Source organism: Syngnathus acus, chromosome 1 (assembly GCF_901709675.1).
Source record: "Syngnathus acus chromosome 1, fSynAcu1.2, whole genome shotgun sequence".
Lineage (NCBI taxonomy): Eukaryota > Metazoa > Chordata > Actinopteri > Syngnathiformes > Syngnathidae > Syngnathus > Syngnathus acus.
The window spans coordinates 3871610-3889679 of record NC_051087.1 but is presented as its reverse complement, the minus strand read 5'-3'; the positions used below and the strand labels follow the sequence as shown (position 1 = coordinate 3889679).

The following is an 18070-nucleotide window of genomic DNA, read 5'->3' as shown; positions in this document are numbered from 1 at the left end:
TCTTGAGTGGTGCCAAAACGGGGGTCACTGAATGAACTCGCCAATGTACACATACACTTTAAAGCACAGAGATTTTGGTTTGGAGGGATTTCAATTTTTTCCTTTGCCATATTGAAGGATGGGTTTTTCTGCAGTGTGGGGCAGAGAAACAAAGAGGACATTGCAGTGACAATTCACCTCTCCCCCTAAAAAAATTCTTAAAATACCCAATTCAACTTGTTTTGTTGCAAGCCACAAAAAAAAGATGTTATTCACTTATTTCGAATTTAGATGCAGGTTGATCTAGGGCTCTGCAATTAATCAAAATTAAAACTATGATGATTACACTCCACAATTACAAAAATGGCATAATTACAAAAATATTTGACATTTTTTTGCAACCAAAAAAGAAATCATCATTTGAATAATTGTGACTTCAACTATGACCGAATTAATCAGTAATATTTTTTTGGAGGACCCAAAGTTCGACCCCATGTGAAAATTTTCCTGGCCTCAGGTACACTTTGTATTCATGAATTCACCGTAGTGTATTAATCTGCCCGAAGGATTTACAAACAAGCAAGTCACAAGCGTGTCCTCGTGGTGTGTACGCGTGTTGTTGTTTGTGTGATTCTGTGTGGTACCTGCCCCCTTTTAATGTGTGTCAAGGTTGTTATGTTTGTCATGTCTTATTGTGTTGACCCGAGTCCCTGCAGTGAGTCACCTATTAGCTGAGGTGACTTTACAAACCCCTCTGGACACACACACAACACACAAACACACACACACAAAGCAGATGTCCTTTGACCTTGGTGGCAGCCTCGCTTAGTCACAAATTTTTATAGCGAGACATTTGGGAGTTTTCTTCCTCCCTGGTGTGTCCAAGCTCCAGAAAAAAATCCTCACACTCCAATTTACCCTGTCAATCTCACAGTAGCCACAACCCTTCTTCTCATTCTCCTCTTCTCTAGTCGCATTTGAAATTCATATCAAGCACCATACAGACGCACAGTCACACTTTGGTTTTCCTGCGGAGACAAATTCATAGAAGTACACGCACACACACACACACGCAGCAACACACTGGTAAAATAATAGGCTGGCAGCTGTTTTTGACCTCGGACCCAGCAGTGATTCCTGCAGGACTCCGATTCTTACAGAGGTCTGGCTTTCAAACACCGGCGAGTGAAGAGCTGAACTATTTATGCCCAACGTATATCTAAAAGCGCTGAGTAGGGTTTTACATATTGAAAACGTCAAAAATACACACAGATCCTCTTTAGACGTTGCAGCTACCTATCCGTCGACCCCTCGGGACAACGCTTGACCTTTCCAATTTGAGATGTCAGCCACGCCTGCCAGACGCGCACCAATTGAGTCTTTCCGTACGTGCGGCTGTCAATCAGAATCCAAAACGTCAAATATTTTGACCTTTGGTCTTCTCTTCATCAGCGCTGTTTGCCTCAATCACTTGAACACTCGTTTATCAACGCTGCTTGTTTTTGGAATCTATTGGCTTTGTGTAATTAGTGCTTATGACATGAAAAGATTGGAGAAAATAAACACACAGATAACCAAAAAAAAGGGGAGCGGAAACACGCAACTTTCCTTCATGAAGTCAATTTGGGAACTGACAATCGGGTGCGCCTCCTTCCTCCCAGCGCACTGCAAAATTAATGGACTGATGAAATCGCCTACCTTAGTAAAATCTAGAAATTGCAATTCTCACAGAAAAGTTTCTGGCAATGCCATGACATCATTGCTTTTCTGTCCAAGAGAAAAGTCCAAGTCAGATAACGTGTTAGGACAGAGATAAATCTTCAGCAAGGTCAGTTCAATCTTTGAACACTGCTATTTGTGGCGTGAATGTTTGATTTTCAAGCGCCACAGGAGGCCTACAGTGGCATATGATTGAAGTGAATGATCCAGGCACCATTTTGGTTCCTGAAATCCAGATTGCGTCACATTTTGCTAGCTTTACTCTTCACTCAGCGTCATAAATTTGACCAGCAGTACTCAGATTTCAAAGTCAAACTAACTGAAATATATCTGGCGTAACATGTCTACACGATCTAATTACATTTATGCTTGCGTAATTGAATCGTTTTACAAATTGAGCAGCATTAGCCGCCTTTGAATTTGCAAATGTGAAAGCACAGCGTCGCTCTAGAGGTTCGAGCTAGCGGCGGAACACCAGATGGAGAACAGGCGGCAACAGCGAGCATCCGTCCTCATCTAATCAGGTGCCTTAACGCCCCCCCCCCCCCTGAAAGTGGCCAGGTAGTGCTCCACATACATCACACTCCTTCATTGTCTCGCCTCTTTTGTCTTTATGTCCCCGGCGCTCTTTATCGCCTCGTTCTTGTCCGATAGACGCGAGTAAGTGAGCACAGCAGACCCTCGACGCAAGTAAATGTGTCGCCGTGTGAGTGGATATTGAATTTCAAGTGTCCCCCCCCTCAAGGAAGGGGAGCTATTCCAGTTTTGTGTTCATGACTCTTTGCATACGCTCTCCATTTTTTGGCCACTGTCCATTCAGACACATCAGCGGCGGTCGACAAGTTCTTGGCACTGGTTTGGCTCCTTGGGTGCTGCGTGCTATTCTGAGACTAACATGAGAATATGAATGCACTTGTGGAAGCACATTTTAATTATTTCCGCAAACAATGATGGCAGAGAGAAAGGTGGCATCATTATCGCCACAATAAACTGGGAATGGAAACAAAGAAAATAAAGCCAAGCAGTGATGAACTGGCCCTTTCCTGTTTAATTTTGACTTTTCCGTATGTCTTGTTGTCATGATGGGCATACATCCATCTCATTTCAAAATTGATACTCATTTTTTTCGACTGAGTGAAAGATATTTTCTTTATTGGGGGGGGGGGGGCATACATTAATTTTCATGAGCATCCGAAGAGTTGAACAAATTTGTTTTTTAGGGATGTCTGGACTAGTTGCTAGAGAAAAACAATAATCCCAAGAGGGTCCTTCCATTGGGCCCAAATGAAGAAAAAAATGGTAAACTATATCTATGTATTATTTATAAATTGGGAATGAATAAATATGTAGATGGCAAATGAAAAATTAATGCAGATGATGTCATAAAACAGAGACAGAAATAGCAGCATGTAGGCAGACGCTGACTATTTTCAACAATTTGTGCTATTGAATAAAAGTCTGATTACTTATGGTGTTTATTTTCCCTGCTGATCCCATTGGCAAGGTTATTAGTCCAACTATATGCGAACGTAATCATCCTCTATTGAACACGTCTGCTCATAATTCTCAGGAAAACGGAAACATGTTAGTCTAGTCGTAGAAGGAGCGTGCGCGCATGTGCTAATTCCCGGTGTGTATTTGTGAGTGTTGTCGACGTGTCAATAATATCAGAAATAAATTCTTATAACTCTACCTCTCGCTCGAAGACAGCTGGGATGAGGTCCAGCAAGCGAGTGAGGATGAGCAGATAAGGAATGAACGGCTGAGCAAATTCCGACGTGTTTGAGTCGGTCGCGCCTGTTGGTTGCATTTGGCACACTTGCTGACTCACAAGTTAACTCCACGTGTTTGTGTGTCTTTTTGTCTGTGTTTATATGTAATGTGATCACTCATCCTGGCCCAGTCCCCCGGCAGGAACAGTTGGGGTCCGCGTCTGATTAATGGCCTAATTGATTAAGTGGCTCGGAGATTGATTGTTTAGGTCTGGCCATAACAGATTCATTAGGGCGGCAATAGATCAGTGCGATCTGGCTGCAGCTGTTCCGCTTGGTTTGGGCGGCTTGGTAATGGCCGTCATCTGTCTGCGGATCACGCCATGGCGACCCGCACGCACAAACACACGGCTGTCGCATGAGGTCGGGTGTGTTTTGATACACACGCGCGCAAAGAGTGATAGCGAGTTAAGCAACAGAGACTATATTTGGATTAAAGGCCCTGTTGATCTATTCCTGTTTTCAGCATCCCCTTTCAATATTTATTTCACACCCCGCCTCTCTTTCTTCTTCCCAGTTTAGTCCTCAAAGCAACCGCGCTTTTTGCACCAGCTCGCCGCGTTTTCTTGAACTTCTCCCCCCTCGCACACCTTCCCTGCTCCCTCCATTTTTTTTTCTGTTTTTCTCCCAATGACTTCTGCGTTGTTTTTCTGCATTGAAAAAAAGTGCTGATTGTTTGGAATAATAGTTTTAACGATACAAATTGGAATTTTGTCATGAAACTATAATCTCAAATTAGTTGAGTATTGTTTTACAGAATAAGTTAATTTCCACTAACAACCCAGGTCACACCTAGCTCCGCCTCTAATCTTCTTCTTCTTCTAATCTTTCGTTTTGGATGAATGTGTGAACCGTGGGGGTTTACTGTACCGTTGGATATATTAGGAAATAGGTGTCAGAAACAGCATTGCATTAGAGTTTATACGACAAGTAAAAGAGTTATGCAGATCTCCGCACTTCAACACCTTGATGCTAATGAAGCAACATGATGCTAATATGTGCTTACGTACAACTCAGTTTTGTACACTAAAAAGAATCCGAATCCATATTTTACTCAGCATATTTTACTTTTTGTTTTACTCTACATATATATACATATGTATATATTTATACATACATATATGTATATACACACACACACACACACACACACACACACACACACACACACACACACACACACACACACACACACACACACACACACACACACACACACACACACACACACACACACACACACACACACACACACACACACACGTATATATGCTGAGCTAAGCAATCGATGCCCTCATATCCCCTTTTTTTCACTCTCCGTTTCCGCTTCCTCAGCACCTCGTTATCTAGTGTCCCACCCTTCCTTTAAGTTTCTTTTCTTCCTACACAGCGTCACACTTGCTTTGACATGCAGCCTCATCATTCACTGGTGCGTCTGCCGTCTTTTTTCTGTTCCGACAAATGAGCATCCGCCGACCGGGCCGAAGCTCTCATCTAACCTGTTACGCAGTGCGCACGAGAGGAAGCAGCGGCGCGCACAAGACGGGAAGGCAAATTTGCATGCATAATAATACTTCATTTGTATTCTGGATACTCTGAAAGTGTTTATCAAAGCGAATGCGCTGATACAGACGAGGGTATGAACATTGCAATCCTGTCTGGCTGCTCCATTTTGGATGGGTGGAGAGGACACATTGGAATCCATTTCCCCCCCAGAATTCTTTAAACCTACCAAGACAAACTACGACTTTGACTTTGTCCCTCCCAGTTCCACACGGGTGCCGTTTATACGTGCTCTCCCAAGTAATGAGTGTAAAACATCTGTCTATGTCTATGTGTTGTCTCCAGCTGCTATCCACAACACTCATTTGCATACACACATCACCGTTTGGTTACGAGGACAGCGGCGGGGACCGTTGGGATTATTAAAACAACGGGCGACTTATCGGCGTACTTGACATCTCATCCAGCATCCCTGAGTAGCTTTCATGTGCGCTCGTGCATTCCATCTCCTTCAAGCGGCGCCAGATCAAATCTAAACACAAAAGTGCGCGCCCGTAAATTAGTCAGCGTCGATGGCACATCAGCTTTTTTTTTAGCTGGCATCCCTCACAATAACGGCGCATTATTCCGCCCGGCAACCCCCTTCGGCAATTCCTAACGCTCTCTCGGCTGATTCAACATCGGACATTGATCCATCTGCTTCGTTTGCATATTGCCACGGGACTTGTTGACGCATACAAATAATATGGAGATGCTCGTTTGCTGTTGAGACTCGGCACTGCTAACACAAAGTTAAGAGAGACTTTTTTTTAGCCTCACAGTTTGTCCAAAACACTTGTTACAGGCAGTTTCTGGCTTTTCTTGTTTAGCCACTCTCCAATTACAGCCATTTTCCTTCAAAATATTCTCGAGTGTTGGCCGACGTGAGTGGGTGTGTTGCCTACGTGACTGTCAAAGCAATCCACATAAATATCAGTGAACAAGGTGGAAGGGCAACAGAAGTACACACAAAGCAGTCACACTGTGAGCATATTGCTTGTCAGAACCACATAGTGCATGACTCACTCTCCTGTCCATCACTCCATCTCTTTGTCTGTGCGCCTGGGTTTTAATTATAGAAGCAAAGCGGGAGACAAAGACAGCAAAAGGAGAGCTCTCGGGATGAGGAGGAGGAGGCGGTGGGGGGGGCATGAACGGAGGCCGATCTGATCCTCTCTGCAGCTGCAGTAGTCAATAGATTCATTTCAGACGCAAACTCTTGTGGCGGGAATTAATAGATGTACAAAGTCATTAGACACACGGAGCTGTGCGGGAATATGTATAAATCAAGTGTGGCTCCTCCGGAATAAAGAAGGGCAGCTTTACTAAAAGCTCTGAAAGTAAAAGCTGGCCTTGTTTATGCAGAGATCCGGCTCAATGAACTCTTCAGAGCTGTGACCCAAAAAAACCGACAAAAAAAAAACGTGTTTTTTTTCCCCACTTATGCCTGTTACACAAATCAAAGTCAAGTATTGCCACAAGAGGCAGTATAACGATGCTGTCCTCATCCAAATAGTGGAATAAGTAGTAGTAGTCTTTTTACAAGCGGAACATAAAGAATGAGAAGACAGGATGTTTTTGAGGAGCATGCTAACAGCGATGCTAAGCCAACGGCATTTTTACATGGAGCCGCTTGTATAACACGGTTAGAAAAGGTTTTGCGAGTAATTAATTCAAAGTCATTTGAGCGGAATTTATGTGATCTTATCAGTGTGGTAGAGAGCTGCTAGTGTCCAATGAGGGGCTTGACTCATCTTTGAAAATTGGAGAAAACCACCTGACAGTCTTGTCATGTTGAGTTGAGAGCAATTGTAGTCATATTTCCATGCTTTTGTGCCTTTGTTAAAAGTCATTTGTGCTTTAGGTCACTAAAAATACACTTTTATCACCGATTTATTGTGTGCCTTTTCCATTAAGCTTCTTACTGATTGGCTAAAATGAACATTATTTGCAAAATTCAGGTGCCTCCCAATAAATTAGAATATTGCAGAAAAATATTTCAAGATGACAATCATCATTGTTATTTTCAGAATGATTAGAGCTTGTTTTATTTTGGTAAACTACTGAAATAAGAAAACGTTTAAGTCATATTCTAGTCAACCAAATCACCTGTCCACAATCAAATTCATTTAAATGCCAATAATCTGTTCCCTACAATATTTTTGTGTCTGTTTAAGACAAACAGTACTCTATTGTATAATTTAACACTACAAAATGTAATCATTAAATAAATAAACAGATGGATAAATAAATAAACTGCCTTCATAAAATAATTTATAATTACTAAAAGTCACATCAGCTGCTGGCATGCGATGTAATGCATGTATGACATACAGTACGTGTGCACACCTCCAGACATGCACACATTACACTCCACACGCCACAATAATCAAACGCTGTTCAGGGGGACAGTAAAATACCTCCAATTAGACGCGCCGCAAAAACAAGAGGTGGGACCTGGAGCAAACACACGCTCACAAACACGCACAGATGTGCACACAGACAGCGAGAGAGCAGCGGCAGGCTCTCATTTAAGATTCAGTGACGCGGAATGGAAACATCTGGTCAAGGAGGGGATTAGGGACAGAAACAAATGGCACATTGGCACACAAATATAACAATAAATATTGTCAGCACACACGCATGCTCGCATACACAACCATACAACGCTGAGCAATTATTATCAAGTAGTTTTAAACGCTTCCGTGAATATTCAAAGAAAGCTCGATTAGCAACTATTGCACTGTATCACAAATAATAAATGGTTAAAATTCCAAAGGAAACAACTTTAGAGCTCCTCCGAAAAGAAAATAAGACTATGAATGTGTTTCTGCTTAATGCTAGCATTAGCATTAGGCTAGCAGACTGAGCTAGGTGTTTCTTTTAAATACACAACGTCTAATTCTCCTTGTTTTATGCTTAGTTTGACAGTAACTGGGAGTAGCATTAAATTGCTTGAAGGCTAATTTTTGAAGAATTAGGGGCAGGGGGTTGGGGGGCAGCTCTACAGAGGTCAGACACCGGCTATGCAAGACCGAACAAGACACATATTCACTTCTGGGAAAAGAAACAGAATAAAAAGGAGGAATGGAAGCAGATGGGTTGGTTGGCGCCTTGTCTGACTGCAGGTGTAATCAAACCCTGAAGGATTTTCTTGCAATCACTACTCTGACGTACATGCTCTGAAATACATTGTGGAGGCGTCTAAAGTCATTGTACTACTCTGCCAGTCCTTGCTTGCACTCTATGTACGCTCTCAAAAAGAAGGAATCATAATTAATTGGATTCTATACACCAAAGTGCAGCCTGATACAATACAGAGCCTTGCATTCTGAATAAACGCACAACTGTCATTCAAAGTTCCTCTGATGACCTCCAAATAAATAGCAGGTGTTCTATTCGGCTTTAGTGAACATTTATTTTTCTTCCGCCTTTTTACAAACCCAGTTGTGGATTTGGAGCAGACTGGGTCAAAGAGTGCATTTGGGCAGGCAGCAGAGCTGAAGCGAGTCGCTATTGGATAGTGTCCATGTCTGAATGGGACTAATTTGAGCATTTTTCTTGCACTTCAGCAATCGTTAACAAGTGTGACATTAGCGCCTTCGCTATAGAAAGATGGAGGCGGCCGATCAATTACTGAGGCTAGAGCCGAGATAGCATTCGTAGCGCTTTAATAATCGCGCCAGCGCGGATTGCCGAGCTCTGCCACAAACTCGTTTGATCCACAAGCTTGTGTCTACAATGCGGCTACTTCCCTCACCTCGTCAACGTTGTTCCAGAACCACATTCTGACCTCTTTTTCTATGGACGTCCAATGCTTACTATTTTTCTCCTCATTTCTTTACTCTCCTAAACGCTCGTCTAGTCTTTGATGGTGTCCAAGACGTGGTGGGTGCCTTGAGGCGGGTGTCTTTGCTATGTTTGTGTGTCTTTCATGTGCCCGTGTGCGGTGGCGCTCTGTTTGGGGATATTTTGCTCTAATGGTCTGCAGCAGAAATCTACAAAGACCTCCACTGTGCTCAAGTGAGAGGAAAGACATGAAGGCTACGCCACCGCGCCTTTGATTGACAGGCGGGAGGTGTGTTGGTGCGCTCGCGCATCAAAGGGAGATGGGAGGATGTATGTGTAGACTTTAATTAATTGGACTACAGAGTCTCATCTCTTATCACTTACAGGGAAATAAAAGCCCATAGGCAATTGGAAGTGGTTCTCTGGCATGTTATAGACACACACACACCATCCATTTTTTATCGTGCGTGTCCTCATTACGGTCACATGTGAACGGGAGCCTTTTCCCAGCTGACTTTAGGTCGGTGCGCCCTGGACTGGCCGTGACTATCAACTAAATTTGGCTAACAGCTAAAGCTACCTTGTAGTAAAAGTTAGAAGAAAATGTTGCATTTATTCCATCCCTCGGGAGCAGTGAGAGGTAACCATGTCGCCGCCGGGTATCAAATTGAAGATTTCAGACGGCATAGAGGGGATGGGAAAAACATTTCTTTCTGTTATGACCCACTGTGCAGAGATGAAATTGAAACACAGGTTTGTTTCTTGACAGCTTTGTGGGTAAAACTCAGGAGTCAAGCGGAGCGAGCCGGGAGACAGCGGTACCTTGAAATCCAAATGTTGGGGACATGGAAACTCGGCTTCTGACTTCGCCATTAATTCATCGATGTTATCTATATTCTCCTTTTGAAGTTCCTCTGATTACCCACAAATACATTTGTGATGTATTGCTTTATGCTAACATTGGGCGCCATTTTAAACTGTTCATAATTCCTTCCTTGAGTGTCCCATCGGACCATATCGGCCTATTTCCCCATTTTGCTTTGGGTCTGGTTTTCTTCAACTGGAACTGGGGCCTTAGACAAAGTGGAGTGAATTATGAACAGTTCAAAATAGCAGTCAAAAAGTTTGGAAATGATTTATTTCGGCATTCATAATCCGGCATGTGAACAAGGCCATGTAACTATTTTATATACACTCTTACAAGTGTGTGAATGATGGTTTTATTTTAGAATGACAATAAAAGTTCTAAGAGTGTCCTGCTGTCTAATGTGGCGCCTTGGTGACTGAGGATGTTAAGTTCATGGCCATATATTGTCTTGGGCATTAAAAGTGCTGCAGGAGCTGTTTATTTTAGAGCAGCGCTATACTCTCAGTGATTATAATGTGACCTCTCACCGTGCTGCCGAGCCGCCATCAATTGTGCCTGTTCCATCTCGTGCGCCGGTGACAGCTAACGCTTTTTTTTTTTTTTTTATCTTCAGTCGTCTTCAAGGCACTCGTAGGGGAAGCGGGCGGGCGCATGGGGATAATGGATCTCTCAAGTGGGCAGGTCATGTGGCCGGTCGTACGCCGCCATCTAACAGGCTCGGCAGATTAGTCAAATGATTTGGACTGTCCATCACCGGGAAGCGAGATTGCGACAAGTCGACTCTCACCTACAGGTACAGCGAGCGGTTTAAAAAAAAAAAAAGATACAAAGTCCTCCGCAGCGGCTGTGCCAATGACTCACTCCATTACTTCCTTTTTGTCGCTGCCTCTGCTAATTTGACTTTCCTTCTGTTCTTCTTTGCAGAGCGCAAAGTTGGAATCAAAGTAAGAAAAGGGAGAATAGGAAATAAGTGCCTAATTTATTCAGGCACATCTAAAAAAAAAATTAATAGGTGGTTCGACAGACTTCTGAAAATGCGCCTGTGCCGATTTAACGGAGAGAAGGTGGAGGAAAAAAAACACACAATTGTTTGTCATGTGTTAAATGCGTCAAAAAAAATCACATCATGCCACGAAGAAGAACGTGGTTTTCTGCCTATCAATTCAGGATACTGGACAAATAAATTTCCCTTTCAGTATTCTTTGTTCCAATATGCACAATTGTTCCTATTTCAGGGGAAAAAAAAATCCCTAATTTCCCCAAATTCCTTCCTTATCTTTCCTCTCTCAATATCGTCAGCACCTTTGTTTTATAACAAAGGATACGGAAGTTTACTGTGGGAAAACACAAGCTGATAAAAAGAGACAAACACAAAAAAAAAAGCCAACGGGCATTTTACGATCCGAGTCTTATCAGTAAAGTCTAACTGTGCCCCTTCTTACCAATTCTTTGAAAGCACCCAGGGGAACACTCGGCGCTGACAGCGGTAACAAGGTGCTGTTTGTGTGTCAGTGCGTAGACGTGACAAAGGATGCCAAAGGATACAACCCCGTAAAGAAAATCTAATTAAAAGTCGTTACAGCCACGAGGGACAGAGCACCAACTGCCTCTCTCGCTCTCAGCTGAAGGACTTGCGAGACGCTGAAGTCTATCATCTCACTCCCACAGAGATAAAGAGGAATGTTAGGGGAACCATGGGTGATAAAATAATTCCGGAAACGTCGTGAAAAACTGGCAAACCCGCGAGGACAATATCGTCCCGTTTGTACGCTGGACACAAACCCCCAAAAGTGGTACCATTTAGAGTTTAGACAACATTTTTACCAAAGTCAAACCTGACAAGAAGACTTTTGTAGCTCATTCTTAACACTTGTTCCGGCTTGGCTTCCACCCATCTTCCAAAAACGTGCATTGTTAAGTTCATGGAAGTCTAAAGTGAGTCAAATACTTGTCTGAATGTGTCCTGGGAGTGTCTGGTCCAAGATGAATCTTGCCTAATGTTAATTGGAATAGGACAAAATGGATGAATGCTAACATTACTAGCACAGCAATAAACAACTAGCATGACCAGAAAAGCTAGTTGTTGGGGCATTTTCAATTCTTTAGGTTTCATCAAAATTGCTGTAACTTGTTTTTGGACCCTTGTTTACATTAGTAGGGATGAACAGATTTCTTGAGGCCAAATATCTGGGAGGAGAACTAAAATCAGCAAAATATTGTCCGATTAATCGGCCAGACCCAAAACATAACATTACTTAAACACCAAAATCAACTTTCCAGTACTGTGATAGCAAATTTGGAGTTCATCTGACATTTTCTTCTTTCGTTATTTTTCTTACCCGAGATGCTCAAATAGACAGCGGGACTGGTGACATTATCGCCCGTCATTTCATTCACGGCCTCCGCGTGGTAACGTCCCGCATCGGCTGTGGTGGTTGCCAGGACGACCAGCTGATTATCCAAGGCGATGGCACTGCGAGGGACAGGCATCAAAAAGAGGTCACGAAACAAAAACAAAATCCAGGCAGGTACATTTCTGGAAAGAAGAGATTTCGACCCGTTCCGAAACAAGGAAGGAAGAAACAATTAAATACGAGCGTCAGACAGGAACGAGGATTTTCCTGACGGCTATTGTTGTTGTGTGTTTGCCCTCCTGCTTATCCGTCATCATTTCTCTCCGCAAACTAGCTCGAGTCAACACCTCAGGCAAAATATCATCACAACAGACTTCTTTCGGAAGCGCTGATCGTGGAGTACGTTGAGGGACCGAGCAGTTGGATATATTTCGCGTCTTTCCGGAAAGTGCCGATAGTCGGGAAGTCGGCTTGATGGTTTATTGATGCGACTGAGTTGACGGGGACTAGAAACCCCGATATTTTGGGGGGTAAACATGAGCTCTAGTTATAAAACAAGATCAATATTAGAAAAGTCGGAAGAAAGCTTATTTAAAGCATGATGAGTGTCTTATTTATTCTGTGTCTACTGTACACGGTGTTCTGATATATACGACCCTGAGAGACGCACTCAGGATTTTAGGCCACATGAATAACGCATAAAGTGGAATAAGATATGAAATGTGCATGAAAGTGAATATTGTGTCTAAAGGCATTTTGGGGGAAGAAAAGTACATTTGTATGCACTGTTGGCGAGGGTTGCTGCTCTGTTTGGCAGGATGATAAACTCCAACCTTTGCTAACTTGATCCGATCGCATGCCGGGCGCAACGGAAGCACCGGAAGTCATTAACAAACAATTAAAATGTAATTAAGCTATCAGTTAGCCACAGCATCTATAAATGGAGGCCTTGGTTATTCCGTTAGCGAGGGATTAAAGAATTTCACAAGAGGGTGTGAAGAGTCCATGACAATCCCCAGCAGCTTGTGAAGGGCACTTGATAGACGGTAAAAAAAAAAAAAAAAGCCTCTGGTGATCTCGGCGGATATTCTGACGGCACTGACTAGGCCCGCTTTGATTACAGCGCCAATACAGAGAAGTAGCGATGGGAGGCGGCACGATATGTCAGAGGAGTGTGCCTCTTCAGAAAGATGAGGGAATGAATGAGAGAGAGCGGACCCGTCTGGAACTAACCTAAACAGGCAAAACTATCCAAATCTGTCCTTAGAGAACTTTTTAGTTGGCCAGTTTTTCAGATTTACAAAAAATGATGCTGGCCATGTGAAGCCATTTGAGAAATAAATTTGACTTAACTTTAAAAAGTTTACCTTATCTTAGATGGGGTTTTAATGTGTTCAAAACACACAGAAGGGCTGCAACTATTCAAATTAAAAAATGGTTTCCTCTGGTTTCTTTTACGCATTTCCATAAATATTACCCGCTCTGGCTGCGTTTACAGTGACTGAGCACATAAAACAACAGGCAAGCACAAAAACACAAATTGCACGTAAATAACTCCAACGATGGGAAAGTTCACTTTGGGGTGTACTCTCTTTTGCTGCCAGCACTTTAGACATTATGTTTGGAGTCATTTTTGACACTGTGATGACACAAGCTTGAAGCAAAGCGTCACCTCCAGTGCTGTCTCATGGAAAAAGTCAAATCAAATATTCATAGATATGTGAGCGCATACACATTTCTTACAGTCACCGAGAGTTAATCTTTGTAAGTTTGAGGTCAAAAGTGCTCTAATCCCCCCCCCCCGAAAAAAAAAGCAGAAGAGCAGCGATAAGCAGAGAGAACTCATCCATCGTCTAACAAGAGCTTTTTGACATCCACTCTGACCAAGACACACTCGCATTCAGAATGTCTCAGGTCTAATTTTATTCGGGGTGATTTCCCACGAGGGCGTAGACGAGAGCCAAAGATTCAACACGTTGCCTGGTGAGTCGACTTTTCCAACTGGAGCATCACTCTAAGAGGTCTGTAATGCAATTTGCAGCTTCTAAGGCTATTAATTGAGCTGGTCAGCCTATTTTCATTTCAACTGTTTTATTCAGCAGATTCTGATTAATAGGCAGGGACCGCGCTCTCTTCCGCTTGTCTGTCATGTGCGAGGCTGCTTTGAAAGAATTTGGGCACATTAAATTAATAACATTCAAAAACACAAGCGCTTCGCGCGGGGCTCGGAGAATGCAACGAGGCCAATTAAGATAGAACATTTACATCTTGGCATTTGTCGATTTTAAAGAATGTGTTCATTTTCGGCGTATTTTCTCCCCCCCCCCGTCATTTGCATTTTCTCATTTAAATGTTCCATTTGCACGTGAAATTACCGACGATGACACGGGCTGATGTTTGCGGTGATTCGCCTTGCTCGTTTGCTTCAAACTGGGAAGTCTCAGGCTTGATTTCCCATTAAATGAACACATGGAGCGCTCTTATCGGAAGAAACCCGGCAGAAAATAAATGAAATGTGCCAATGTGTGTCTGCTCCAGCAGCAGAGATTAGAGCACCTCAATTTATTGGATTTTTTTTTTTTTTCAAAAAAGAATTAAATAATTTCTCTAGCTGGAAGGTGGCTGTACATTCTCTCAGAAGAACAATATGTGTAAATTGGAATGTGGATGTAATGGAATAATTGGGAGAGGGGCGCTTCTATTGGAGCCAATTTTCTGTTACATCTAAGTACTTATTTTTTCCGCCTAAAAACATCCAATACAGTACGAATTATTGCTATCTACTTTTTTTTTTTTAGCTGGCCTTATTTTAAGGTATTGGGTACTCGTGGAGGCCGCCGAGATCAGGCACCAATCGATAAGTAAGTCCTCCTTGGCGCTACACAGCGGCAGTCTGACATCTGTGTTAGAAAGACACATTTTTGCTCATTATTACATTGTGTTAAATGAAATTGTATAAACAAAAAGTACTGTAGGTATAGGGACTTGATATCGGTGATGACTCAAAGAGAAAAAAAATGGTACTGAACAGCCCTAGTCAAACTTTCTCTGGTCTTATTGTGGCTTTTTAGCAGTTATACTAAAAAAATGAACCAAAAAAGTATTATAATTATCTGAAATAATAATAATAATCATAATAATAATAGTTCGCGGTCTACAGTCCAGATACTTCACGATATTTTATGTCGGAAATATTGCCTTGGTTTTCATACAATTTCATTTGCATTTGACTTTCTGGAACAGATTCATCGAGGAAATTGAGGTTCCAATATGTGAGGTTTTGGGGCTGGCAGTTAAGGGATTAACTGAACAACAAATTCAACATATTAGCTACAATGGTAGTATTGAGCAACAGAGCCGTTGGTGACACACACCGACGTCTATTTACCTCCAGTGAATCATTCATTCAATATGAACCGTTAACAAGCAATCGAAGCCACTGCCCAAGCAAATTCTCGCCCCTAACGGCAACGGAGCTTAATACTGACGGCTGTGTCGGTGTCGAACGGAAAGTTGGATGTTTACGTCCGACCGATGTGTGGGTGCTTGTCTACCGCTCACTAAGTGGAGGAGAAGCTAGCGAGGAAAAAAGAAAAGCTCCCTTTCAGCCCTGAACTTGCGGTCTACATCAACGTCACACCTTGAACATTTGCACTTCTAAAAAAATAAAAGACAAAGCTCCAAAGGGGTGAAGGAAATGAGTTTCTTGTGAAAGACAAATGTGGCTTTGGCTTGAAGACATTATAGATAATTAATAATGAAATTGGAAAGGATGACTGGGAGGGACACGGGCAGGAACAACGCACGAGAGGCTGTTTGGTTTTGGATTGCAATAAATCAATTTCCTTTTACCGCCTAACACACACACACAAACACACAGTCGTATTCAACAAGTGAGCTCGTTTCTTTATGATGAACACGAGTTTTGTTCGATTTCATTTAGGACCTGTACAACTTTATTTTTGGCAGAGTATGAATGTGATTACTTACACAAGCTGATACTGCGCACCCATGCTCGATAATGTGTTTTATTTGAATCCAAAATGGTTAAAGACAACATTTTTGCTTGAATGTTTTGTGGAAAGATAACAATAGTAAATAAATAAATCCCATATTACAAAGAGAATAACATTACAGTTGTTCATGAACATATCGTGTTTTTGTTCTACAACTGGATTAAAAAAACAAGCTAAGACAAGAGTAACAAGTGGAACATATCCAGTCGGCTTTGACATTCTGCTGCCAGTCGCTCTGCAATGACTGCTTGAGTGATTTTCCACACATAGCTTTAATGGTGCCATTGTTAACAGCCTGAGGTTGGATTTTTTTTTCTTTTTTTTTAAGAGCATATTTGCAGAGCCCTCTTTAATCCTTTTGCTGTACCAAAAACAATTATCACTGAAGAACATTTGTTATAAATTACTGCAAAATGTCAGCGAGGACCTGTCAAATTATTGCACCAGAATTACTTCAAATAAAAATGAGAATAAACCCAATGCCGCCCCAAATCTTTTTATTATAAATTAAAACAAAATGATGTGTGTAAAAATTATTTGAACATGCTGTTGCAGTATCAATATATAAATCAATGAATTTATTTTTCAATATTAAATGTAATGTAGAAATGTTTACATGTCGTATTTGTATATTGCTAGGGTAGAAATTATGCTGATAATCTGTATGAGGTGTCGGAAAGGTTTCCAGGTTGTTTGCATAAGTCACCAAGGCTACTCAAATATTCATCCTTGAAATGATGTCAATTTTTTTCTGACATGATGTAGATTAATATTTATGTTGAATTACCATATATGGGGGGAAAACAATCCAGTACATCTATCTTCTATAAAACCAGAATTAAATGACTGTCAGTCACCTGCACGCCCACTGTGGCTTGTTCAAAACTAATCTCTCAAGCACTTAAGGAAAACAATATTCTCGCCAGTCTTCTATATCGTACTGAACCAAAGGGCAAAAACCAACAATTGCACATTTCAATAATGAGCTTGCTGGAGCTCAACCAAATGACACGAAATAATAAAGAAGCAAGCTGCCAACACATTAAAATTGTGCATCAACTATTTAGAAGGTGCGGAGGCTGTCTGTTTGGATGCGGGCCTTTTTACAACGATAACAGGGAAGCATGCGTGCATGCTCGTTGAACTGGCTAATTGGGAATGCGGCGCTCGACAATCAGGTTAGGAAGCGCGAGACTTATTGTTATTCAGTGTCTTCCCATTTTCACTTGCTGTTCATGAATTGATAGAAGAGGACACCACAGACCTGCGACCAGGCAAAACCTGAAAGCATTGATGGGCTGATGTTCGCCAATAAATAGCCCCAAGGTTGTGGCCAAGGCCAATCCCATACTCCAGAAGCTGAATCACGACTTTGTGCACAGTCATTGTGCCGCAGAAGGAGACACTTGCCAACTTTTGGACACGCCCGCTTGTCAAATACATAGCCAGGGAAAAGAAAAAAAAAAAAGACTTGATATTATGATTGTATAAAAAAGTTGAAAGATAATAATTGTTGCAACAGTAGACATTTCTTGAGGAAAAAAAAAATATTGTCATATTATATGAAAAAGTTGTACTGTTCCAAGAATAAAGTTGTATTTAGCGTAGTTGTTATTTTTTGAAGGTGCGCATTTCTCGAATAAAACAGCGATTCAAACGATTGAAAAACGGCATTTCTTAAAGTGGATCGATTTGATTTGACAAGCTTACTTTCAAATTAAAACTAAATCAGTTTTCGAAAGAAATGCCCAACATCACAACTTGATGCCCCTAATATTTTTTTTTCAAATATTACAAATGACCAAAATTGTATGTGCTTACAATGTACTTTTTTTCACGATATTAGGAAATCATTTATTTGATATTCATTTTCTTTTCAGTGTGGCCATCATACAATTTTCTATTTGAAGCACACACAACCTACAAAAAAGAAAATCTGGCATTTCAATCAATTTGGGTTGCACACCATGTTAATATACCCAAGTCCTGCTTTTACGTCTTAGTTCTGCTTGATAAATCTTTGATTTTTTT

The 18070-nt window shown here is 41.7% G+C and overlaps 2 protein-coding genes across 2 annotated transcripts in view; one reads left to right on the top strand and one right to left on the bottom strand.

Annotated features, from left to right (window-relative positions):
* Positions 1-18070, top strand: part of LOC119121608 — a 408423-nt gene that overhangs the window by 293122 nt on the left and 97231 nt on the right. The gene's annotated exons all lie outside the window — the stretch shown is intronic.
* sdk1b (sidekick cell adhesion molecule 1b) overlaps positions 1-18070 on the bottom strand; it is a 140154-nt gene that overhangs the window by 56159 nt on the left and 65925 nt on the right. The window contains exon 5 of the mRNA XM_037262328.1: positions 12009-12142. Coding sequence (XP_037118223.1) covers positions 12009-12142 — 134 coding nt within the window. The remainder of the gene's footprint in view (positions 1-12008; positions 12143-18070) is intronic.